We start from the raw sequence: 24,622 nt of genomic DNA on the forward strand, positions 1-24,622 counted from the left end.
AGCACCACTGACTGCAACCCCAATTGCAGTGCTCATCCTGCTAATAATTAGAGGGCCACAATGCTAATAATTAAATGGGTTGTCATGATAAGAAAAGAATTAAAAGAGACTGGGACTAAAAAAATTGTTATGAATTATGATACAGATATTCAATATCTCACTGATTTAAACAATTTTTCTGTAGTTTAGTTTTAATTTCAAATAAATATGGTTAAAGATTTCATTTACGTTACTAGCGAACGAACAGTCATCATTAGCGTAACGATCTCTTTGAATTTTACACTGTTACTTTTGAAAATCCTACCACATTTTCATTTCAAACCTTTTACTGCATCAAAGGACTACAACATTTTGAATAAAAAAATTTGCATGAAAGGACTACAACATTGTTTTAATTTTAGTGATTAAAAAGATTGTTTTATAAATTCAAAGAAAAATACTTATCTGGAATTTAAAGCCATAAAACATATTTAAGTAGTGGAGAATTACCTGCGGACAAAGCAACTAAAGCAACGACCGTGTACAATTAAACATCAACGCTGCTCTCGCAGATGACATAAAACATGGGGAGGAGATTTAATGAATAGGGTAACCATAAAAATTATTATCGTGAAAAAAATAAATAGCATGTACAAAAGGAATAACTGACAGAAAATGGGAAGAAGGAATGGCGTCAAACTTCGAAAGCAAAATCTCATCTAGTAGACATTTGCAAACTCAGGTCTTGCCTCCCTGGAAAGATGATGACAGTATCCTGAAGAGTCCGTCCGGGTTATCTGCATGCACCTGTTCATAGACAAAGTAAATCAATCCTCTTTTAAATGGTGTCACAAACAATCCAAATGCCATAGGTATTAACGTTGAAAGTATTTTTTGGACGATAGCATAGATCTCGGAAGGTGAAAGAGACACATACGGGAGGAGATCATTATATAAAAAAAAAAATTGAATGACATAACATACCCAGTGGCCAGCGTCTTCAAGGACGTGCATTTCAACTCCACCTCCTTCCTCAGCTGCAACCTCTTCAGCTGCATGGATCCGCCGAAGATCTTCAAGAGCCCATCTATGCAAACTTCTTTCTGCTTTCAAAAAGTTCATATGCACTCCACGAGGTACATCTTCAACAAGTTGCCTACGAACATAAGCACAAAGCATTATTGGTTCCACACAAGAAAGATTAAGTTCATAATTAAATGTGATTCCTTCTTCAGCAAACAGCATATTATAAAATTAACAATCATACTTATATAGGACCTGACACTGCCATTCTAATTCATAATGAAAGGAGGAAGGACCCATCTCAACCAAAGAAGTAGGACAGATAAATCAATATATCACATCTAACATTTGTCACCATAGATAACAGTATGTACCACAAATTTGTTTCTTCATAGGATTGATACATTTCTGCAATCCCCCTTAGGTCAAACACCCATGAGAAGCTAGATGATTGTGAACCACCAGAGCTGGAAGGTCGCAGGTTAGTCACAACCCACTAGACATGATAACAAAAGAAAAAAAAAATTAATAGAGACAAAAATTGCCAAAAAAATCTATTGTTTTTATCTTTATTTATTTTAAAGTGAATTGTGTTAATTTTGTAGCATCCAACTTATTCATCAAGATAACAATCCTCTTAAAATTTTGTTTAATCAATCGTCTGGTGAACCAATTATAAATGTGTGACAAATCAGATAGGCAAGAAAACTGAACTTTCCAAAAGTAAAACCCAAGTGTTCATCTATGAAAAGTTGATACAGATATGTTCATGATTTACTGATTAGTTTTACATTTGGACTGATTTTCTAACTCAATTTACAGGTACGGGCTATGTGCAGACTTAAATTTTGTTGCAGTATGATAAACATGTCTCATCACTTGATGGCAACATTATAAACTTTTTACTTTAGAATTTATAGTGCCTTCAAGGCACCAAAATTTACCATGAATCATGCATTCTATAACTATTATGACACCATTCTAGCATAAAATGAGTTGAAGCCTGAAGGGTCAAGGAGCAAACAGGGTAGTGACCAAATACTTTACTGGGCATGAGCTTCACCAATAATGGCCTTATTTATATATCATCAGTGAATTCAGAAAAAGCATACAGTATCCAACTAAACACGAAATTTCCGACACATACTCTCAATAAACATGATATTTCTAACACTATACAATTGATACGCCAAAAATTTCTGACACTTTAAAGCAAGAATACACACAAATTGAGCAGCAACCAATATCAAAGTATACCATAGTTGTACCTGTGCCACATCATTGGAAAATCCTTGTTGAATAAGAGCTCGTACAACCTCCTGCTTTGTAGATATCTTCCTTGAGGAAATGATCATAGAAAAATAAAAGGTTAGGTCACAATATAGCACCAAAATTGAAAGCATTCTGTAAATTTATTTATACATATAAAAGAAGCTAAAGTGTAAAGGGAGATAGTTATTATGCTACTGAGATGCCAATCAAGAGGACATAAAATGTAAATAATGAAAGTAAATTTATATAGTAATTACAATAGTGGCAAGCTTTGTTTCCATAATTCCCTCTATTTTTTTCTTTTCCCCCCTCTTTATACTCTATACATTGCAGTTGAATCGCGAACCGTATCTCATATGGGAGAGTTAAATTTTGAATCGTAATGATTTTGATAGTGACGTGCCAAAGCAATTTTGAACACACGGTTGGTTGCTTTGACAATCATGTACTTGACAACAATTTTGTACTTGTGATTTTCATACATCATTATAAAAACATGAATTTTGATTAAACTCAACAACCAAATCTTAAAGTTTAGGAATTAGAACAAAATTGACACATTTAATCAAATTAACTTCTTCTATATTTGTTTCTCTCAGAAAAAAGAATAAGGATCTACCTCCTTTGGCAGTGTTCTTAGAAAGGATATAAGTTCTGGAGGATGATCTTCTCCATCTCCACCAGCTCGAACTTTTCCAGGAGTTGCATCCAGAACCCAAGCCTTCAAATAGCATAGTAACAAGTATTCAGAAGCACTCATACATATATACAGACAAACAAAACAGAAACTACAGTTAAATCCTTGTCAAGTCTGACTTTTTCACCTTGCTGATCTCTTTACGTAGTCTTATTGTTAGGTTGTTCAGCTTTTTAAAGTCCCACCTAATTAATATGTATTCAATTTTCAGGAGTTTCAGAGCGGTCCAATCTGAAAATAGATCTCACATATGAACCAATATTATTTTGAGAACCTCCTTAATGACTATATTTGAGAGACACAGTTAAGTAATGATAAGTAATGACACCTAGCCCGTTTTCTGGCATCTGCAGTCCCTGCTGAGTACCTCTGATCAGAAGAATCCCCCTCCCCCAACACTAAGACTCATCATCTCTGTCATTTGCATGCATCTCTCCTCTGCTCATTTTGCCACACAGAAGGACATGTAATGTAAGCGTGATGCTTTTTCCAACCACCATAATCTTCTAGCATCTTTTCCACTGATCCTTAATCAGATTTCCATTCTCACATACTACAGTAACAAGTTGCCACTTACTCCATCCGTGGTGTTCTCTTTATTTAGACAGAATTTTTCAGTCCACACTCCAGGAGGTTGGTTGCTGTGTATTCAATTGATGTTTAGTTTCTCTGGTAATTGAACCTCTTTAGAGTATAATTACCAACCAGTGTGGGCTGTCCACACTTAAACATCAAATGATCATCTAAATCCAATACTCATAGTAAGCATTTTATCATGCATTTTATCCTACCAGACAATTTATTATAAAAACTTTTCTATCTTAGCATCTTCATGAATAGTATAATACATAGAGACAAGACAACTTTTGGGTACAGATTCAACCACACTTATTGTCATAGCAAAAAAATATTTTATGCACAATAAAATTCTTATCATCATAGGAGTTCTCCATCTGAGCCTCATGCATATATTCTAGTGTCAACACGATTAAGGGAAACTGCTATACATCCTCCATTATCCATATTTTCATCCTTAAAGCATTGTTAAATATTACAGTGGGAATGGGATTTAAAAACCAACATGCTGCATATTTTTAACACATAAAAATAGTTGAAAGCTGATACTTCATCCAGCAAAAGCAAACACAAATGGAATTCGGACTTACTCTAACTGGCCGAGCAAGAGGCTTTGCAGCTTGGTCCACCATGCTCAAAACAACTGAAAAATGGACGAATGTGTACTGAAAAAAAGGCACTTAAAAAAAATTAACTTATCAAACAATCAGCGACTGACCTTTTCCCCCAAAACTATGACCAACTAGCACACGAGGTGTTATTCTTAGATCTCGAACCTATCCACAAGAACAAAGAGGAAGTAATTACAAGAAAGGGAAAATAAATTATATGTATACAGAACAGCAGGAATCTAATCAACAAGCAAGTTTGACCTACATTTTAAACATTCCAAGGTTTTCTATCTATAGTAAAATATTCCCCGAACTCAGAAAAAATGTTTTGATTTTAATTCCCAGAAATTGATATCATTTAGCATTTTAACATTTAAAAAGGACGACATATTGCAATTAAAATTAAGGGAACTAGAGCGGCAAAGCCAATAAACATTTGAGGAATTCATCCAAACTAGAGAGAAGAGAGAGACTGTAAATCATGAAAGACAAAGGAAGGGTCAGGGTGAGGTGCAAGTCCCCAAGGAAATCCAAATGGTTGAAAACTGGGTTTTCCATGCAGTAGAACCAAAGTTTAAATCTCATTAGGAATAGGTGGAGTGAAATTCATAGACCCTCTCCCATATTCTTTAGCAAACCTACCACATATATATGACAATGATTAAAGAAACATAATAAAGAAAGCGCACCAGTTTTAGAACGTCACTAGCAGCAGATGCTACAGTATGGGGACCTCTCTTCTTCATTGATGCTGAATCACCATGACAGCGAAGGTCTACTAAAAGGAACTGTCAATGCAAACAAAAAGAAAAAAACGGGATTCAGATTTTTGTAAATCCAAATTATTGGACCCCTACTGTCAAAACTTAGGATATCCAAAAAATAAAATATTACCTAATCAGAGTCAAATAATTTGATCCAAACTTATCACACAACAATAAACCAGAAAGTGTTGCATCCTCCATTTTAAACAAAATCTTTTTAACAAAGTTTTAAATTAGTGACTATAACTGGTTTGTTGACAGTGCAGGTATTTCCATGCTATCAGAGGACTAAAACTAATTCCATATGAATAATACCTGCTAATAACGATAAATATTAACATGTCAAACAGTACCATACACAACTCAGCATAAAAATTTAAAGTAAAATACCTGCCATGTAGGAAACTCTAGAGCCAATCTCCTAGCAAAACTTCCTGCAATATCACTCTTTCAGCAGCAAATTATGAAACTAACTAAGAATGTATTCTTTCTCGATATATTTGACTGCGAACCAAAAATACTTCTTCGCAAATATAACATATCTAACTTAAATATCAGAAACCACATGAAAACTACAACAAAAAGAAAAAATGCAAGAAAAGAAAAATAAAGATTTAGCTTCATATAATAAGAAAGCAAAGAGTAAGTGACTCGTTTATTGTTCGATTAACACACTACAGATATTTCTCCTTACCACATAAGGATACCAGCATTTAACTACCCAATGTATAAATACATCTAAATTGGCTTAGACTTCCACTCTTCCACCCAACAAGGCTTCTTGTGAAATTAAAGGTTGAATAAGTTAAATTTAGTTTATTTATATATCAAGAAAACTTGAAAAGTCTCAGAGAGAAAATAATCAACCAAGGACCAACTCTCTAATAGGCTGAATGTCCACCAACAAAGAAATCCTACAAATTGCCCTTATAGTCATAACCCACAAGAAATTCCAGAAAAAGCTTAAACTTCTTATGTTTTAGGGAACTTAATTTTTCTCATTTTAGTCTCTATAATTTCATTCAACTCAACATTAGATTTTCATGCAATACTACAATATATTTCTGATGAATGGCTGCACTAGTAACGAAAATAGACATATGTTCGCCTATCAGTTATATTCATCAGCAAGAGAAACAGTACTGAAACCAAGAATATGGAATCATACGTATTGAATTGGAAATATAAGAAACAAAATGGGTTTATGTAGAAAGTACAAATAGATGAACTTAAAAGTGTATCTAAGCCCATTTCTCAAAAAGTTACATGAAACAAAATGATAGGGATTATATCCCTTTTCATTGAAATTATCCAAGTCAAACTTATACACTTGCACATACTAATTCATAATGTCATTTCACCTGAACAAAAAAGGGCTTTGAAATTATCAGTCACGTAGTAACTAATAGCCATAAATATCCAGATCTCCAGCCTAGCTACTCTAAATTTATTGTTCAGTTCTGGGAGCATGTAAAACTGAAAAATGATTTGATCAAGGAAGACCACATTGTTGCCAAATCATAACCATGCACAATACATAAAACAATTCAGGCCATGCATAAAATTTATATTACCAAAGGCTTGCAAAAAAAAAAAATGTACACAGAATCACCCACCCCAGTTTTTCCTGCATCCTAGGATCCCATGCAGAAAAACGGCTGTAGGCGGATCAGGTAAAGATCTGTCCATAACTGAACTCCATCTCACCTGTATAGGAAATTATGCCGGCATATTAGTCTCTTATAGCTTTACACAACTTCATATTAATGAGATTCATTAACTTATGAAAATACACGAGGGTTGCAGCAATCAATCCAATGTTATATTACAAACTTTTGTCTAAATATCCTCATATAGTTTCAAATCAATTTTGTGAGGAAGCCATCAATGGATTTGTATGGTTAACAACTTTTTGTTCCATATCGGTGCTTAATACATTAAGGGTGTGTTTGTCTTATCATAATATTAGGGCTTAAGCCATAAATTTAGCCATGGAATTTATTGGAATAAGTTAAAATGAGCTTATTATGATAGAAACATAAAGAAGTTTATGGGAGTCAAACTAGATGCCCAAAAGCCATAAACTCTTCCAGACATCCCTTAAGCCAACCCCACCTTGTGGGAAAATGCTTAGTAGTGATTGCTGTTATTAGATTTAATATGATTCACTTCTAAATGAGGTAAAATCCAACAAAAAGTAAGAACCGCTTCAAGAACTGGATGACTTGAGTTCATAACTTTGGCTTTTTGAAAATAGACAGTTTAGTTTCGGCAAAATTATGTTTCCTATTGAAAAAAATAATCTTTTGCATAACAAGTAAGCTTATATAATACATGTCTGACACTCTGCCATAAATCAGCCCAACTAAAAACACGAAGTAACTTAAAGGCCAATGTGGGAGTATCTTGCATTGTCAGTAAAGAACAACTAAACAAGATTTGAATTTAAAAATGAACACAATCACTCTTTCAGGCACATAAATATTCTAATGGATTGAATGGAAGACTCTGAATCTAGAAAGTAAAAAGGTTAATTCTTACAAGTTTGAATCTGAAAACTAAATCCCGTTAGATGAAATGGCGAGGCAATAAATAATACTTACAAGTTCCCCCTGAATCAAATCATATGCCTGCAGACAAGGACGCACAAAAATCTCAGTTATAATAAACAGGGATAAATTAGGTAATACTTCTTTATAGAGGAAAGCATTAGATGCATTTTGCAATTAGAATTTAGAACTTGTCTCTATTTTTTATTATCTGTTCACTAAACGCACTAAACAAACTTCATAGTTGACTGACTTTGCAACTAAGAAAATACAACAAACGTCTCTACTCTTTTTAGAGTGCCAAGTGTAAACACACGATGGAAACAAATTAATTAACCAAAAAAACACATGAAATGAACATTCAGATTACCAAGATGCTAGAGGAGGTGGCCACCTCCCCCTTTTCTCCAACAGTGTTGCCCACTAATGCCATTGCTATGGTCTGGCCTTTAACTGCCCGCCTAGAGTGGCAAAGAGCTAACCGAGAAACGTTGAATTTGTCATTCTACACAAAAAAAATAACCCATACAGAACGTGAGAGTACGCCGTCTCAACGACTCAACGCAATGAACGTACCACGGTACAGACAGTTAACAATTGCACAACTAAATACAAAGCTCAAACGGCAACATTAGCATCAACGTATTTGCTTCTAAGTTCATACAAGTTCCAATCAAATTCAGCAGTAAAAGAGCGACTGCGCCGCTCAAGCATTGAAAGATTCGAAGCCTAAGTGCGATTATGACATATGACGTATGCTAAATTTGCAACGCATTGAAATTATCGAAGAAACTATGAAGCCAAGAAATGCACCTCAGAGAGACGAAGAACTGGAGATGTGAACTTGCAATTCCTCAATGCAGGTGAGACGAATTTCGTCTTCCGGTCCGACGACTTAACTGCCGCCACCGCCGCGGCGGTACAGCAGGGCGATGACTGAGAGAAAAGCGGCATCTAAAGAGAATGGCAAATACAGAAATGCAGATCGGAGAAAGAGTGGAAGAAGAAAGAAAGGAGCGGAGGTAGACAGCGCACAATGTTGTGGCGCCTTGGCGGAGAAAGAAAGAAAGAGAGAGGGGCGCCAATATCTCTCTTTCTCTCTCACGGTCGGTTACCAAAAAAAGGAAAAAATAAATGCGCGATTACTTTATTTAAAGAATTATTAAAAAAATATTCAAGATTTCATATTTCCTATCTCTAATTATTATTCTTACATCTTACTTGTTTATATATGATTAATGGAAAATAACAAATGATATGTTTGATGATTATATATCAGTAGTGTTGTTCGCCCGCTTTTGTGTTTAGCCTTTTTATATACTACTTTTAATTTTTAAATTTTTTTATAAATTTATTCCATATTTTATAATACCAATTATACCATTTAATATATAATTATTTATTAAATTTTTTAAAATTAACGATTATTTTTACTTATTTTTTATAAAATTGTTTATTTTTTTTATTCATCAATAAATTTTTTTATTCATTTCACTTTATTTTTAATAAATATAAATTTATTTTATATATTAACTTAATAACATTACATTGTTATCACCTACTAACATACTATCATTCTTATTTAAAAAATACGTATACAAGTTCGATAGCGCCTGTGTCTAAGCTAGTTATGTGTATATATATTTGTTTATATAATATAAAAAACTTAATTATTTTTAATTTTTAAATATAAAAATAAAAAAAGAAAAGAAAAAACATATTGACGAGTCATGGTGGACTGACTTGTCTTTGGACAGTTTAGTAGATTAGGCAAATCAGACCACAAGAGATTGACGGGTTGAAAATTTCGGTTAATAAAAAAAATTAAATGCGCTCAATTTTCTCCCCTCTTTATTTACTTATATATATATATATATATATATATATATATATATATATATATATATATATATATATAACTTCAGATATGATTACAAAAGATTAAAATATTTTTTAACCCTAAATTACACTTCGGATAAATTTTGCAATATAAATTTCAAAATAATTGATCTTTGTGAAAAAAGTAATTCTTATCTTATTGCTAGAAATTTGGTGCTTTCACATTATTCTTAAAATTGTATTTTCTGAAAAAAAAAATTAAAATTTAAAACCTAGCCGAAACAATAATTTGTTGGAAATAATGTGTATTAAAAAAACTCAGGGTGAGCGATTTGAGAGTGTAGTAGAGGTAATTTGGGAGGAGTTCGATTCAATTCAATCGGATTTTCTTATCTTATGTTTATACTGGGATGCTGAAGTAATGTGAATCAAGATATATTCGTTTGGCCGCAGCTTCTCCACCATTCATTTCTTAATTCACTGTCGTAGAAACCCACGTTGTCTGCAATGTCTTGATGTTGGAGAAGTTACCAAATCAAACCCTAGGAATTTTGGCGAAGAAGACATGTGGTTGCTTCTTCTCGTTTGCCATGATCATAACCCACACATCGCTATTAGTTTATGCCATATTCCCCATTCTCTTCTATCCCCACACACCTCTTTTTGTCTCGTATTCAAAAGTGCATCCCAAAACCATGGAAACAAACCCCGCAAAAACCACTGTTCAATCCCATCTTCTGTAGCAATGCATCCATGGTTGGTGTTCTCATTGCTTCCCTCAAGGACTTTGTGACCAATGGCCACCTACCAAATGCTTTCAAAACCTTCCTTCAAATCCAGCACCATGCTTCTTCTTCACACCTTCTTTTGCACCCCATTAGCTCTCTTCTCTTTGCTTGCGCGGAATTTAAGTCATTGTCACAGGGTAAGCAGCTTCATGCTCATATCATCTCACTGGGTCTTCATCAAAATCCTATCTTGGTTGCAAGGCTTATTGGTTTTTACACAAATGTTAATCTCATTGGCGATGCCCAATTTGTCACTGAGAGCTCTTGTACTGTGGATCCTTTGCATTGGAATATGCTTATATCGTCGTACGTTAGAAATGGGCTCTGTGGGGAGGCTCTTTCTGTGTATAAGAAAATGTTGAGTAAGCAGATTGAACCGGATGAATATACTTATCCTTCTGTTCTCAAGGCTTGTGGTGAATCGTTGGATATCAATACTGGGGTGGAGGTTCACAGGTCTATTGAGGCTAGCTCCATGAAGTGGTGTTTGTTTGTGCACAATGCTTTGGTCTCCATGTATGGTAGGTTTGGGAATCTGGAAGTTGCGCGTCACTTGTTTGACAATATGCCAGTTAGAGATGCTGTTTCGTGGAACACTATAATCAGCTGTTATGCCTCTAGGGGTATGTGGGAGGAAGCGTTTCAGCTGTTTGGAACTATGCAGGATGAGGGTGTTGAAAGGAATGTGATTATATGGAACACCATTGCCGGAGGGTGCTTGCATTTGGGCAATTTCGGAGTGGCACTTAAGCTGATTTCCCAGATGAGAACATTCATTCATCTGGACGCAGTTGCATTGGTCATTGGATTAAATGCGTGTTCCCACATTGGAGCCCTTAAATTGGGAAAGGAGATGCACGGTCATGCTGTGCGAACTTGCTTTGACGTGTTTGAGAATGTGAAAAATGCATTGATTACGATGTATTCCAGGTGTAGAGATCTTGGGCATGCATTTATGGTGTTTCATAGAATAGAAGAGAAAGGTTTGATATCATGGAATGCCATTCTTTCTGGATATGCACATGTGGATCGAACCGAGGAAGTATCGTTTCTTTTCAGAGAGATGTTACAGAAGGGTGTTGAACCTAATTATGTGACCATTGCAAGCGTTCTTCCCCTATGTGCTCGCATAGCGAACCTGCAGCATGGCAGAGAGTTTCACTGCTACATTATGAAGCGTGAACAGTTTAAGGACTATTTATTACTGTGGAATGCCCTGGTGGACATGTATGCAAGGTCTGGCAAGGTTTTAGAAGCCAGAAAAGTGTTCGATTCATTGAGCACAAGAGATGAAGTTACATACACTTCCATGATTTTGGGATATGGTATGAAGGGTGATGGAGGAACAGCTCTAAAACTGTTTGAACAGATGTGTGAGTTGGAGATTAAGCCAGATATAGTAACTATGGTTGCAGTTCTCACAGCTTGTAGCCATTCTGGTCTAGTAGCACAGGGGCAGTTTCTGTTTAAAAGGATGATAGATGTTTATGGGATAGTTCCACGCCTTGAGCACTATGCGTGCATGGCTGATCTCTATGGGAGGGCTGGTCTTCTGAACAAAGCGAAGGAGGTTATCACAGGGATGCCATACAAAGCAACATCGTCAATGTGGGCTACTCTGATAGGGGCTTGTCGAATTCATGGAAACACAGTGATGGGGGAATGGGCAGCAGGAAAATTGCTAGAGATGAAACCTGATCATTCAGGTTATTATGTGTTGATTGCCAACATGTACGCTGCTGCTGGTTGTTGGAGCAAACTAGCAGAGGTGAGGACTTATATGAGGAATTTGGGTGTGAGAAAGACTCCTGGTTGTGCTTGGGTTGATGTTGGCACTGAGTTCTCTCCCTTTTTGGTGGGGGACACTTCTAACCCTCATTCATATGAGATTTACCCTTTGATGGGTGGATTGAATCAGCTAATGAAAGATGCTGGTTATGTCCCCAGAGAGGAGTTTGTTTCATCCGAGGAAGAATTTGAGGAAATGAATATAGTAGGGAATGTATACTAAGTAGAAGTTAGAATATGTTTTATTTATACATGGATACTGCAGTTTCAACCTGGAGCAGAAACTTGCTTGATGAAGCAGAAAAAAAATTGAACTCTGCAAAATTTTTGTTCCAAGAGATATTTCACACATCAGTTAGAGTTTGCAAGATAAATAAAATCAGAAAGCTGATCGGTGCTTGAACTCTCACAGTCGGTTACCAAAAAAGACAGAAATGAATGCGTTCTTTATTTAAAGAATTATGAAAAAAATATTCAAGATTTTATATTTCTTACTTTAATTATTATTCAGTGTTATATATGATTAATGGAAAATAACAAATGATATGTTCGAATAAGAAGAAGATTATGTTTTTAGAGGTTTTCGTCGTAATTAATTGATAGTCTCTTATATTAGTTAAGATGGCTTCAATGAATTTATTTATTATTTTATATCAATTTTAAATTTTTTTATATTTATAAAATTTCATATGTATTAATTTAAATACATAGTCTAAAATAAAATTTATATTTTGATATAAATATTTGTGCACGTTTATATAGAAATTAAATTTGATTTCAATTTGGAAAGGGACAAAATTGTACCATTTTTATAAAAATTAAGGCTAAATTAAAATAAAAATTAAAATACTAGGATTAGAGGTAGAAAAAGACAAGATGTCACATTATAGTAACACGTGGCACTATCACATGACAAGATGTCAACTTGACATGTGATAATTTTTTTTAAATAAATAAAAATTCAGGAATCAACACCCTATTTAATGTAGTTATTACACCATTAACGAAAATGATTTGATTGTATCAAATTTTCCAAATTAAAAATCAAATTAAGATAAAAAATATTGAAGGACAAATTAATATTTTGCTAAAAAAATAAAAATCAAAGTATAATTTAACCTAATATTTAATAATATTTAATACAGGGTACTATACTGGATAAATTTAACTGTGTAATATGGTATGGTGTTGAGTAAAACATAACATATAATGCCCGATTTTGAGCAATAAAGTAAACATTAAAAATGACAGTACAACAAGCAAATAAATTACAATTCCCCACCCAATGCACGAATTAGAAAAGAGTAATAAGTGTCTAAATACGTTATCAGATAAAACGTCCCTAATAACTTGATATCAATTAATTAATTTACATATTATAAGTCATAAATTAACAAAATATATATAAGGGCAAGAAATTCATCCCAATGCATTTCCAACAAAACAGCGCATTAGCATAAACAAAAACAACAAAGCAATAACATCGGAAGAACAACAACGCTCCACGCATCACATTCTCCTCACTTCCAACCTTCTCCTTTCGATGGCGGCGACGGGGTTGCTGAAGAGAGCAGCGCAGCGGGCGCCGTCTTCGCCGGCGTTCAAGCTGGCATTCATCCGAGCCCACGCGTCGGAGGCCCAGGCCCAGCAGGCGGAGCCGAAGGCCCGCGACACAACCTCCCTGAAAACCTTCCAAATCTACCGGTGGAACCCTGAGAACCCGTCGAAACCGGAGCTGAAGGACTACCAGATCAACCTGAAGGAGTGCGGGCCCATGGTCTTGGACGCGCTCATCAAGATCAAAAACGAGATCGATCCCACCCTCACCTTCCGCCGCTCCTGCCGCGAGGGGATCTGCGGCTCCTGCGCCATGAACATTGACGGCTGCAACGGTCTTGCTTGCCTCACCGAGATTCCGTCCGCGTCGACGGCCTCCACCATAACGCCGTTGCCGCACATGTTCGTGATCAAGGACCTGGTCGTGGACATGACCAACTTCTACAACCAGTACAAGAGCATCGAGCCCTGGCTCAAGCGGAAGAACCCTCCGCCAGTGCCAGGGAAGGAGATCCTGCAGAGCAAGAAGGACCGCGAAAAGCTCGACGGGATGTACGAGTGCATTCTGTGCGCCTGCTGTAGCACATCCTGCCCTAGCTACTGGTGGAACCCCGAGTCATATCTCGGACCCGCTGCCTTGCTCCACGCCAACAGGTAACTCGGTTTCATAGGCTTACATAAAGAAAAAAATCAATCAATTTAGGTTTTTGAGGTGAATTTATAATCTTGATCAGAGGATAGTAGTCAAGGACTGTGAAGAACTGTAACTGAGTTATATTGTTGTCTTGTTGTCGTGACTGGTACATGCTGTTGGGTTCTGTGCATTTTTGTTAATTGGAATTGAGTTTGGGAATTATTTTTGGAACTGGTTTTGTGGTTTGGGAGTGCTGTGTAATACAATGACCACAGTGGAAGCTTTTTTTTTTTTTCTACATGTGGTTGGTTACCTAAATCGGAAGATGTCTTGAAAACTTGATGACTGTCTGTTGAGTTCTTGTGAAACTCTGAAAATCAGGTGTTGATATTTTTTTATTGTGAAACTGTAAAAGCCATTTTGTTTGCCTGGGTAGGGCGTCCTTCAGTCACTGTTTTGTTTGACTTTTAACTGAAGAAGGAGAGACTACATCACGAAGGACTCTTGCGATTTGCATTTATAATTCACAATGATTTCAAGTTACAAGAGAAGACTATTTATGGATAGCTTCTCTTGTACTCTATCTTAAAATGAAACTCAAATGCTAATCTAAGCTAAATTGCATACAAATGAAGCTAGAGTATTCTAGACTTCTACCACTAAGAGCTTTTTGTAATATTTGAGGTGCTTTTGTTGAGCCTCTTATATACTTTTCCTCCTCTCTTACATACTTGAAGTGTAGTCTATTCCAGCTGACTCTTAACTACCATATACTAACTTTATGAAATTTCTAGTATTTTCTAACCTTCTCTGGAGCATGAGTCCAACCAAGTATGAATGTGTTTACATTGATTTATTGGTTGAAGTTGAGGGTATTGGTTGAAATTGAGGGTACGAGAGGAGATTGATTAGGAGTATGTGAGCATGCGTGTGTTTTTGTTTTGTTGTTTTTGTCGGTTGGTTTATGGTTATACTTTGGGTGGGTTCTATGATTTTGCTGTATTGATTTTAAGCTTGGGTTGAGAAAGGTTTATAATACGCCTGCCATGAAATATGCATGATGCTTTATGGATTTTCTTAAGTTAATATTAGGATAATATGCTGCCTCATGGTGTACTTATGCTAAATAGAATCTTCAAGAGATGGGGCATAGTTTGCCTGTTTCTGTTTCACTGAATTGATTTATTATTATTTGTTTGGTTCTTTTTAGGTTTTATTTTGAATGCTTGGGGATCTATTACAAGTATAACAATCTGTCCATTGTTGTGTATGTGACTTATTTTGGTTGATTCGAGATTCTTCTACTAAGAATGTGACAAATGAATGATATCTGTATTGTTTTTGAAACTGCAATACCCCGCATTCTTAGGGTGACTCTTTTAACCAACATAGCTGATATTTACCGAACTATAGAAGGAAGGCAATAATTACTTCAAATCTTTTCGTCCATAAATACTACCATTTTTTGGAGTTATTCTTTTGTTATGACTAAGTATTCACTCACTGTTCTTCTTGCCTCATATTAACTTCCTTTTATATTAGACATTAACTTTCAACTTCTTTTCTTGACCGTAAGCTATATTTGTCGGTGGTACAGTTTTAAATAATGAGTTAATTAGAGGAGCCTACGTTGATCTTAGTTCGTCTTGGTCAAGAATAGGAAAGAACGAGTTCATCTCCACGTTAGAAGATACTTTCATTTTTATTAAACTCATTGCTTATGATCTAGTGCACCGTGTCTCTGTTATAGGTGGAGATTTTTTTGATCGGCTGTTATAGATAGAGATTACCTTGGCAGTTGGGTTATTCTCAAAGCTGGGATATTGTTTGTGATGATATTTGCAGGTGGATAAGTGACAGTCGTGATGAGTACACTAAAGAGAGATTGGATGCCATTAATGACGAATTCAAGCTCTATCGTTGTCACACCATATTGAACTGTGCTCGTGCCTGCCCAAAGGGGTTGAACCCAGGAAAGCAAATCTCACATATCAAGTCGCTTCAGCCTAAAGCCTAAAATTCTATTAGAAGCATGATGGTGTTTGCATTTGATCCTTTATGTTGTCATTTTTGTATTTTCTTTAAAGTTGGGGATGATTTAGCTACATTCTTGATAAAAACCTGAGCCCCTTTTTGTGAAACTTGGGCTTTTAGTATCTATTGACTTGTGTTCCTGAAATAAATGTTAATAGCAAACAGAACCCCGTCTCATAAATTGGCTGTAACTATATTGGATTATTCTCCAAGGGATTTTTAACTAAAAGATAGTTTACACTTTTAACTGGTTCTTTTGTCTAAAATAAAAATTCCAAAGGTTTCCTTGTGAGATGACTGTCTCTTGAGGTGACTTTATGCTTGTTAAATGTATAGGGCACTTTAACCTTTTGCTTCTCTCCAATCTTGTTAAATTCTTGGTCAAGGTGATGATCAATATCATGATTTTTATTCTTATGTTAGGAGTATAGTAGTTGAGTGCATATTCAAATGTATTTCCAGAGTAGGAAATGTTTTTTTATATATAAACTAATAATGCAGAGTTAAATAGGCTGACTGAATAATGAAAATCAATACAAAAATTTAATATTTAATTAATCTATATATATTATTCTAAATAATACTTCTTATCTTATTATTCATGTCTAAATATAGCCTTAAGAATTAAAATCAAACGAAATGATGATTACAGAATTTTAAAACGCAATGCTTTGGTCTCCATGTATAGTAGGTTTGGGAATCTGGAAGTTGCGCATCACTTGTTTGACAATATGACAGTTAGAGATGCTGTTTCGTGGAACACTGTAATAATACTGTAATCAGCTGTTATGTGTGTCATGCCTCTACGAGTAGGTGGAAGGAAGCGTCTAGGAGGGTGTTGAAAAGGAATGTGTAATATATTTTACAGCTATCAAATTAAAATCAGCCTTTTGATGATTTAAAATAAGTTTTAAATTATATTTTCACTTTTTTTTAATTTAAAATTTTAATTTTATTAAAATAGATTTCAGTGATTAAATTATTGATTTTAATAATAATTATTTTAAAGCTAACTTTTTATCATCTAAATTACTTTTTAGCCAATAATTATATCCGTACTAATTACAGTAATTAATAACTACCTCTTTAAAAAATAAATATAAATTTAAATAGTTATTTGATGTTTTGGTTTAGTTTTTTCAATTTGGTTTTACTTTTAAATTTTTTTTCAATTTGATCTTAAATATTGAAAATATAATTCAATTAAGTCTTTTTACTTAAAATTGATAACAAAACGGTGTACACATGTCACTCTTTCAATGACATGATGTACTGTACAGTGACGTGACCGTTTCTTTAATGTGACTTGTATCCTGACGTTTAATTGAATGCGATCTAATAATTGAAACTGAATAAAGATTTCCTAGTAGAAGAAAAATTGGATAGGATTTGCTATTATTCATTCCAAAAGATGACCTAAAAATCTTAGAAAAATGATTTGCAAAAGAGTTCCTAAATGACTTATAGTTAAATAAAAGAACTTAATTGAATAATATTTTTGAAATTTAGAACCAAATTGAACAAAAATTATAAAATGAGATCAAATTGAATAAAAATACTAAAATATGATCAAATTGAAAAAAATAATTAAAATTAAGACCAAATGCTAATTTAAGCCTAAATATAATTATTTTTTATTAAAAAAAACAAAACTGCATAAATACTCTGAAATGATTTTGGAAACAATCATTTAAGTGTTTAAAGTTTATTGAATTCGAATTGTCACTTTAACTTAATTTTTTCATTAAATTTTAAAACTCCCGCTACATCTTACGGAAACTTAGAATTTTGAAAAAATTAATATAAGCTGATGGTCTAAATGTTTAGATTCACAAAATTTTAAATCGATTTAATTTACTGAAAAATGGAATGAAAGAGAAGAATTTAATAGCTACGGATAAAATATAATGTTTTAAACAGACAGTTATCTAAAAAAAATTATAAAAAAAAACAACATAACACATAATTTCTTGTTCCGTTATAAAATGTAATAATAAAATTGTACACTCATCTGTGTGATTCCTTCATACAATCCAAAATTTCCTACAAAACTTGGCTTCTATCTTAAGATGACCCAACCAAAGAATGGTAAATGTGTTAACATTTCCCGAGACAAACAATGAGAAAAAAGATGCAAGAACATTTGGACCGGAACAGTTGCAACAGTTGCAAATTAGCGATCAACATCAACCAACTCAACATCAAATACAAGCCACGAATTTGGTGGTATAGTCCCAACGCGCTTGTCTGCATATCTGCACAACAAAACAAACACTTGTGGCATAAACAACAGAGCTCCCACATAACTGTAATAAAAAAGCAAAATATGCAAATGCTTCTACTGAAATTTACGATTTTTTTTTTTAATTTCAAAACAAAGGGAAAATATATTTTACTTCACGACACGAGCTACACACGATCAATGTAGAGAAAACGAATTCAACAAATAAAAGATAAAACTGGGAAATTCATACCCCATAGATGGTGGAATTGTGATTCTTCTTTTGTCCCCGATCCTCATCCCTGTCGAAAACACAAGAAAACTTTAATTGGTATAAAGAATTAACCAGTAGAGAGCTTAAAATCTTATTATATATTACCATTGATCCCAACCTCCCACCCTTTGATGACTTGTCCTACACCTGCAAATACAACATGAAATAGTGAAACATACACAAAAAGGAAAATCACAGCAAATTCAACACATCAGCAGATTACATACCCAGGCGAAATTTAAAGGGTGCTCTTCCCACATTTGAGTCAAATATTTTCCCACCCTTTTGCAGCTTGCCAATATATTTAACACTGACCTGTAATCAAACAATAAGTTCCTGTTAAAATAAAGTAGTATATAAAAACATTGGTTGAAGACAGATATCCTTCAGTGAACTACGCCAATGCAACCATCAGAAAATTTGTGGGTGATGTGTAACCTTTTTTCCAGGAGCAGCTCTTTTGCCATCAGGTTTACCCATAAGGACCTCCTCTATAACCAATCCGTTCGGAAAAGTTCTCACTTGAGATGCCTTCGTCTCAGTTTGTTTCTTCCCCTTTTTTTCTGAGGTGATAAGCAAATTCTGCTTTTCGGCACTTGAAGTAATTTGATCTACAGCAGCTGCCCCTTCCGGCTCTTTGGTCTTTTTCTTCTTCTTTTTCTTGTTTTTTTTCTCAGCACTGACCCTGGGAACAAATATCACAAACAAATAATTAGAAAACCGTACATAACCTTAAAAGTGAAAAAGGGGGCAAAGAAACCCACACCCCCTTAATTTCCAATCTTCAATATCTCAAGGATAGAAAAGGTTATTAGAAATGACTCCACAGGAGCAAAGTTCACCACAAACTCAAGCAAGACCCAACAATTACACATCTTATATAGTTGATATCCAATTGTGGTATTTCCAGTACAATTTTTTAGTTTGGTACCAGATATTCTGAGGATTTAGTCAAAGAAAAAATTTGTGATAGTAAAATCAATTGAAAAGATAGAAAGTTAAATATGTATGTACTATTTAAATAGAAAATCACTGCCAGTAACAACAAAAACCTAGTAGAGTGAAACTGATTCTAGTTAGTTTGACAGTTCTTACTCATTATTGACCAACTTTCCCTCATTTTCATCCTTTGCATGAGAAACATCACTCTGGCTTGTTGTAGTTTTGACAGCCTCAGGATGCTTTTCATCTGGGGCAGTAACATTTGTCTCATTGCTATTGCCAGATGCATCAGCATTTTCCCCTTTAATATGTTCCTTTAACTTATTTCTTTTCTTCTTCTTTTTCCTGAACAATTTATCATTGTCAGAAATGATTTAGCACAAAACATCTAGCTCAATATAGATTAAAAGTATTTCGAAAAGAATCGGATGGGCAAAACAAATATCAGATGGAAATTGCTTCTCGGGAGTAATTAAACTGGAAAATCTTTCTCACCCATCCTGTGGCACATCTTCATCAGTACTATCAACCTTCCGTTTAACTCCAGCAGAATGATCGACATCTTTTCCCTTCTTGTTGGCATTCTCAATTTTCTTAAGTGCGTGTTCTTTCATTTCTGCATCTGCCTTCTGAGATACAGAGACATCTTTCCCAGCAGTGGAAATTGGAAAACCATCTTCATCTTCATCATCACTCTCCACAAGATCAGTCTCACCCTTAGCAACAATTGCAGACTCGAAATTTTTGCTGTCTGTTGGTTTCAACTTAGCTACCTGTTTCTTTTTCTTTAATTGCTTATTTTGATCATCTCCATTTGTAGGTTTTTCATCATCCAATATTTCTTCAATTATAACTGAAACAAAAGGGGAAATGAAAACACAAGTCATTAATTTACTTTTTCAGTTTCTTTCCTACACTCACAATGTTAACAAATTGCAGATTGCGGAAAAGGGCAGAAAGCCAACAATATGCTATAGAAGATAGCATCCCCAACAATCTGCTATAGCAGATAGCATCCCAGGCTTATCACACAACAGTTGAAATATGATGTATATCAATTATATATGGCACAAGAATTGTCAAATGACGAGAATGCAGGACACATGCCAGACAGTTGAAATATGATGTATATCAATTATATATGGCAGAAGAATCGTCAAATGACGAGAATGCAGAACACGTGCCAGAAACAATGTATATGGATGTACACAATAACAATCATACACAAATTTTCTTCGACAGTTTGTTATTTTTCACAAAAAATATAGTGGTAGAATGTGAGTATTTCATGACATTTCATATTCTATTTTACTATAAATTGGACATTTCTATACACATGTGAACATCAATAAGAAAACTACAAAATTAAAAGAAAAATAGACACGAGAGAAAAAAATGAGTATAATTGTTTCATGACCTCAAGAAAATTTTATAATAGAATGAAAATACCTCCACTATTTGGGACTGGTGAAGACTGGTACATGTCAACATCACTATCAACAATAAAGCCATCATCATAGTCATCTTCACTATCATATTCAGATGATTCATCTGTGTCAGTTCCTTCAATATCTTCTCCCCATGAATCACTTTCACAATACCGTAGTAAGAAAATCAAGAAGATAAAGAATTTGCACCAAGAATCATGTCTTAGTGACAACTATACAAAATAAATAAATAAAAACTTAAATTGAAATGCAAATAAGTCAACAAATGAAAGTTTTCCAGAAGGATACTATTCATAGTCATCCTTAAGCTCATCTCCATCATCAGCCGCGAAAAAACCAGAAAGGTGGATGCTTCGTGAACCAATCACTGAGAACGCAACTAAGTCATCAATGTCAAACTTAAGATTCAAAGGGCATGACTCAATTCTATTTGGTATCAGTGAACACAAGAAAACTGGACTTTTATGTCCAGAAGCGCACTGAAGAATGCTTTTATCCTTTGATGAGCCAATGCCTAGAGTAGCCTGAAATTTTAGGGCAACAATGAAATAGTTCATACATAATACCATGACATTTTATATCCAACTGAAAAATTATTAACAGACTTTGGACTCCCTGAGTGTCATTACATTCACACCGCCTATATAATTGCATTTAAATGCATATATAATTACATTTAAATGCAATGCATATGTTATATCGACCCAAAGAACTATACCGATCAAGCATTACAAGGTCAAGCAAATTTATCAAGAGTCCAAGCTTAAAACCCCACAATGAAATTACATTCCAAACTTTAATATCAAAGAAAACAAGAGCAACAGTTATTTGCATAAGACAAACCCAATACAAGAAAAAAAATCTTGGAATCGCAGGGATGTTGGAAAGAAAAAGTTGAGTCATGAATGAAGAACCTGAGTAACGTGCAGCTTCCCTCGCACATTGTCAGAGTGATAAGGACACGGTTTGCCAGGTTTAACTTCAATCCCTGAGTTCACAAAGAAAATGAAAACGAAAACGCAAAATAGAAAAAACACATAGAAGAGTTCAAAACGAATGAAAAAGAAGAAACAGATTATTAGAAGCTAAAAAGAAAATTTCAGAATAAGAAGTGAAAGAGTTGATTGCTTGTGCATTTAGAACTACGTCGAAGGTCGAAGGAGAAAGAAGAGAAAGGAGAATGAAGATCACTAACCCCAAAACCCCATTGTCAAGTTCTGAATTGAAAATGAAATCCACGTCACCTTTGTATAAATATACAAAAACCCTAAAAGGCGAGTGTCGTTTTGGTTACGGAGCTGCCGTTTACAGACAAACGAACCCTAGAAACCTAGATTGGTGTCTTTTTAATATCTCGGATTTCGCTAACTGGTCCAATTTCATTCTTGGGCATTTTCTTGGTGGACTCCCAAATTTTCTTCCTTCACTCCCATAATCATCAAAAGTAATTGTTAGAATTTAAATAACTTAAATTTTAACATTTCACAACGTTGATTTCTTTTCACACTCTCATAAAAGTACTATTTTGAAATAGTTTTTTAACGTGTTTCGGTAGTTTCACACTTCCAAAAAATATTTTCTACGGTGTTCATTTACTTGACATTTTGGTAGTGAACTTTTTGAAAGTGAATTTTTTTATCAATGTATTTTGCTTAAACTTTTAAAACTCTATTTTATTTTCTTTCATCACTTTTTTTTTCCAAATTATAACTTTTCTTGCGTAACTTTTTTCAATTATATTTAACTGGGCTACAACACGTTTATTTCAATATTTATTCTCATGTGTAATTTACGAAGAAACATAGCATTAATGATATATAAGTTAATTTATACAAGAGGTTAACACTAATTTTATTGTGATACTATATTTAACTTTTTTATTTATATAATACTTAGATCCATATTTGTATTCCAACACAAAATAAAAAATAAACATTTAAAAACCGTTATAATAAAAACACAAACATAGCTTTACATTCACAAGATAAAGCTAAATTTTTCACTCAACTTAAAAATGCAATACAAAAAGGTGAGTGAGTGATTCCAAAAGAAAAAGATAATAAAAATATATCTCTAGAAATTAACTATTCCAAAACCTCAAACTTACAAAAGTACACCATCGAACTTCTTAGTTTGGATCCTAAGATGCTATACATACATACATACATATATATATATATATATATATATATATATATATATATATATATATATATATATATATATATATATATATATATCAATTGTGAAAGGAGAACATTTGCAGTTCCAAAACAGTGCAGAAATTTTGACTAAAACCGATTTGCCAACTGAGGAAATTGCTGCAGAAGCCATGTCACAGTCCTTATCAGTGTCTGCATATAAATTGTATTTCAAAAGAATCAAACTAAGTCAATAGATAAAAACACTCATCCACACAAATTCTTTTCTGGTTTTCCATTTTCTCTTTGTTCATACTTTTTTTTTTATCCATTCCGATGATAGAGTCAAATTCACGTACCAATGTTGCATCCCCAGGTTTGATTGCAGGTTCAACACAGTCTCGCCCATATCTGTTTTCACAAAATGTAAGATTTATCTGTGAATTTTGGTACTGTAGAAAAGAAAATTAAACAACTTTGTAATAAGCATTAGCCAATCAAAGATGAAAATGTTGCAAGCTATTACGAAAGACACTATCATCACTCACGTTATTTGTCTTCTGCCATTGATCACCTCCAGACGATAAAAACTGCAACCTTTGCTAAAGGGAAAAGGTTTTCCCTTCCATTCTGAAAACATTTTCAAATGTTTAATTTAATCTCAAAAGACATCGAAAAATAAAGAACAACAGAATCTGTGTAATGCACCTAAATGCCATATCACCCCAACGGATGAGGGGTCCTTGGTAGACAAATCATCAATAACAAACTGCAGATCTTTGCTGGTAGAATTGGTGAATTTTTTGAAGAACTCAAGAATTTCCTGCATAATATAGTGAACCCTAAAATAAAACTAATGACTTATCTTGTCTTAACTACTACAATTGATTTCTGATGTAAATATGTAAGTTACCTTACGACCCACAAAGGGTTGGGGAAAGACAAGATCCTCGTACACACAATTCTCTGCGATAAGGTACTCAACAGAATCCACGTCATGCGCGTTGATTCCTCCATAGAAATTCCTCACCACAGCTGAAGCTGAATCAACACCGTTATCATCATCATCATCATCATCACTTCCATCAATTGCTACAGTAACGGATTGCTTCTCGCCACTTCCATCAATTGCTCCCCATTTTCTTCTTCTTCTTCTTCTTTTGCTTCCAATTTTTTCTGGAACAGCAAACGGGGCGTCAACTATGTTCAAAAGCTTCAAGCTTTTAACGATTTTGATGGAGGAATATGGAGAAGATAGAGACAAAGGTGAAACTGAGTTAGAAAACAACCAAGTGGGAGTGGAATTTGAAGTGATGATAAACATTTTCCAGAGACACTTCACTCTACAATACAAGCACAATCAATCGCTCTTCTTCACACTTTCTCCATTTTTTTCTATTAACTGACATAACACGAACACCAACTACCACTGATTATGCAGAGAGGTTATCTGATACAGCAAACCTTTCATGTCTTTTTTTGCTT

The 24,622-nt window shown here is 34.3% G+C and overlaps 5 protein-coding genes across 7 annotated transcripts; 2 read left to right on the forward strand and 3 right to left on the reverse strand.

Annotated features, from left to right (window-relative positions):
* Window positions 1-485: 485 nt before the first annotated feature.
* LOC114170714 (abhydrolase domain-containing protein C22H12.03-like) lies at window positions 486-23,767 on the reverse strand. Of its 2 annotated transcripts, none has more exons than XM_028056261.1 (13): window positions 8,285-8,685; window positions 7,842-7,976; window positions 7,526-7,552; window positions 6,539-6,629; window positions 5,313-5,356; window positions 4,848-4,946; window positions 4,266-4,323; window positions 4,138-4,190; window positions 2,894-2,995; window positions 2,271-2,336; window positions 1,377-1,498; window positions 964-1,135; window positions 486-786 (listed from the first exon to the last, which is right to left on the reverse strand). In XM_028056261.1, the coding sequence occupies exons 1-13, from the start codon at window positions 8,423-8,425 to the stop codon at window positions 718-720; spliced, it is 1,179 nt and encodes a 392-aa protein (XP_027912062.1). In that variant the 5' UTR covers window positions 8,426-8,685; the 3' UTR covers window positions 486-717. The 2 variants fall into 2 exon arrangements, with proteins under 2 accessions (XP_027912062.1, XP_027912070.1); XM_028056269.1 differs by lacking the exon at window positions 8,285-8,685 and adding an exon at window positions 23,686-23,767 and having other exon boundaries at window positions 506-786.
* LOC114170701 (pentatricopeptide repeat-containing protein At1g71490) lies at window positions 9,628-12,240 on the forward strand. Its single transcript, XM_028056237.1, has one exon. It carries the CDS (start codon window positions 9,932-9,934, stop codon window positions 12,107-12,109), a length of 2,178 nt encoding a protein of 725 aa, XP_027912038.1. The 5' UTR covers window positions 9,628-9,931; the 3' UTR covers window positions 12,110-12,240.
* LOC114170728 (succinate dehydrogenase [ubiquinone] iron-sulfur subunit 2, mitochondrial-like) lies at window positions 13,312-16,358 on the forward strand. The gene is made up of 2 exons (XM_028056279.1): window positions 13,312-14,097; window positions 15,923-16,358. The coding sequence occupies exons 1-2, from the start codon at window positions 13,430-13,432 to the stop codon at window positions 16,092-16,094; spliced, it is 840 nt and encodes a 279-aa protein (XP_027912080.1). The 5' UTR covers window positions 13,312-13,429; the 3' UTR covers window positions 16,095-16,358.
* LOC114170706 (peptidyl-prolyl cis-trans isomerase FKBP53) lies at window positions 18,068-22,321 on the reverse strand. Its single transcript, XM_028056249.1, has 11 exons — window positions 22,192-22,321; window positions 21,911-21,984; window positions 21,285-21,520; window positions 20,998-21,137; window positions 20,044-20,401; window positions 19,702-19,893; window positions 19,045-19,291; window positions 18,834-18,921; window positions 18,712-18,753; window positions 18,586-18,634; window positions 18,068-18,366 (listed from the first exon to the last, which is right to left on the reverse strand). Exons 1-11 carry the CDS (start codon window positions 22,202-22,204, stop codon window positions 18,285-18,287), a joined length of 1,521 nt encoding a protein of 506 aa, XP_027912050.1. The 5' UTR covers window positions 22,205-22,321; the 3' UTR covers window positions 18,068-18,284.
* LOC114170738 lies at window positions 23,183-24,559 on the reverse strand. Of its 2 annotated transcripts, none has more exons than XM_028056290.1 (5): window positions 24,051-24,558; window positions 23,846-23,960; window positions 23,686-23,767; window positions 23,497-23,548; window positions 23,183-23,350 (listed from the first exon to the last, which is right to left on the reverse strand). In XM_028056290.1, exons 1-5 carry the CDS (start codon window positions 24,459-24,461, stop codon window positions 23,288-23,290), a joined length of 723 nt encoding a protein of 240 aa, XP_027912091.1. In that variant the 5' UTR covers window positions 24,462-24,558; the 3' UTR covers window positions 23,183-23,287. The 2 variants fall into 2 exon arrangements, with proteins under 2 accessions (XP_027912091.1, XP_027912098.1); XM_028056297.1 differs by having other exon boundaries at window positions 23,264-23,317; window positions 24,051-24,559.
* Window positions 24,560-24,622: the final 63 nt, after the last annotated feature.

This window comes from Vigna unguiculata, chromosome 2 (genome assembly GCF_004118075.2).
Source record: "Vigna unguiculata cultivar IT97K-499-35 chromosome 2, ASM411807v1, whole genome shotgun sequence".
Lineage (NCBI taxonomy): Eukaryota > Viridiplantae > Streptophyta > Magnoliopsida > Fabales > Fabaceae > Vigna > Vigna unguiculata.

Bases quoted from the DNA above. Each gene is read 5' to 3' on its own strand.
- LOC114170714 (XM_028056261.1), bottom strand. From the start codon at position 8,425: ATGCCGCTTTTCTCTCAGTCATCGCCCTGCTGTACCGCCGCGGCGGTG. The intron at 7,977-8,284 runs GTGCATTTCTTG...TTTTTTGTGTAG, and splicing joins CAGTTCTTCGTCTCTCTGAG to AATGACAAATTCAACGTTTC. The intron at 1,499-2,270 runs GTACAACTATGG...TATCATGTCTAG, and splicing joins TTTCCAATGATGTGGCACAG to TGGGTTGTGACTAACCTGCG.
- LOC114170728 (XM_028056279.1), top strand. From the start codon at position 13,430: ATGGCGGCGACGGGGTTGCTGAAGAGAGCAGCGCAGCGGGCGCCGTCT. The intron at 14,098-15,922 runs GTAACTCGGTTT...TGATATTTGCAG, and splicing joins GCCTTGCTCCACGCCAACAG to GTGGATAAGTGACAGTCGTG.
- LOC114170738 (XM_028056290.1), bottom strand. From the start codon at position 24,461: ATGTTTATCATCACTTCAAATTCCACTCCCACTTGGTTGTTTTCTAAC. The intron at 23,768-23,845 runs GTGCATTACACA...AAATGTTTTCAG, and splicing joins TGGGGTGATATGGCATTTAG to AATGGAAGGGAAAACCTTTT. The intron at 23,549-23,685 runs GTGAGTGATGAT...TTGTGAAAACAG, and splicing joins AATGGCAGAAGACAAATAAC to ATATGGGCGAGACTGTGTTG.
- LOC114170706 (XM_028056249.1), bottom strand. The intron at 20,402-20,997 runs GTATTTTCATTC...CTTTTGTTTCAG, and splicing joins ACCAGTCCCAAATAGTGGAG to TTATAATTGAAGAAATATTG. The intron at 18,922-19,044 runs GTTACACATCAC...GTTTGATTACAG, and splicing joins GAGCTGCTCCTGGAAAAAAG to GTCAGTGTTAAATATATTGG.
- LOC114170701 (XM_028056237.1), top strand. From the start codon at position 9,932: ATGCCATATTCCCCATTCTCTTCTATCCCCACACACCTCTTTTTGTCT.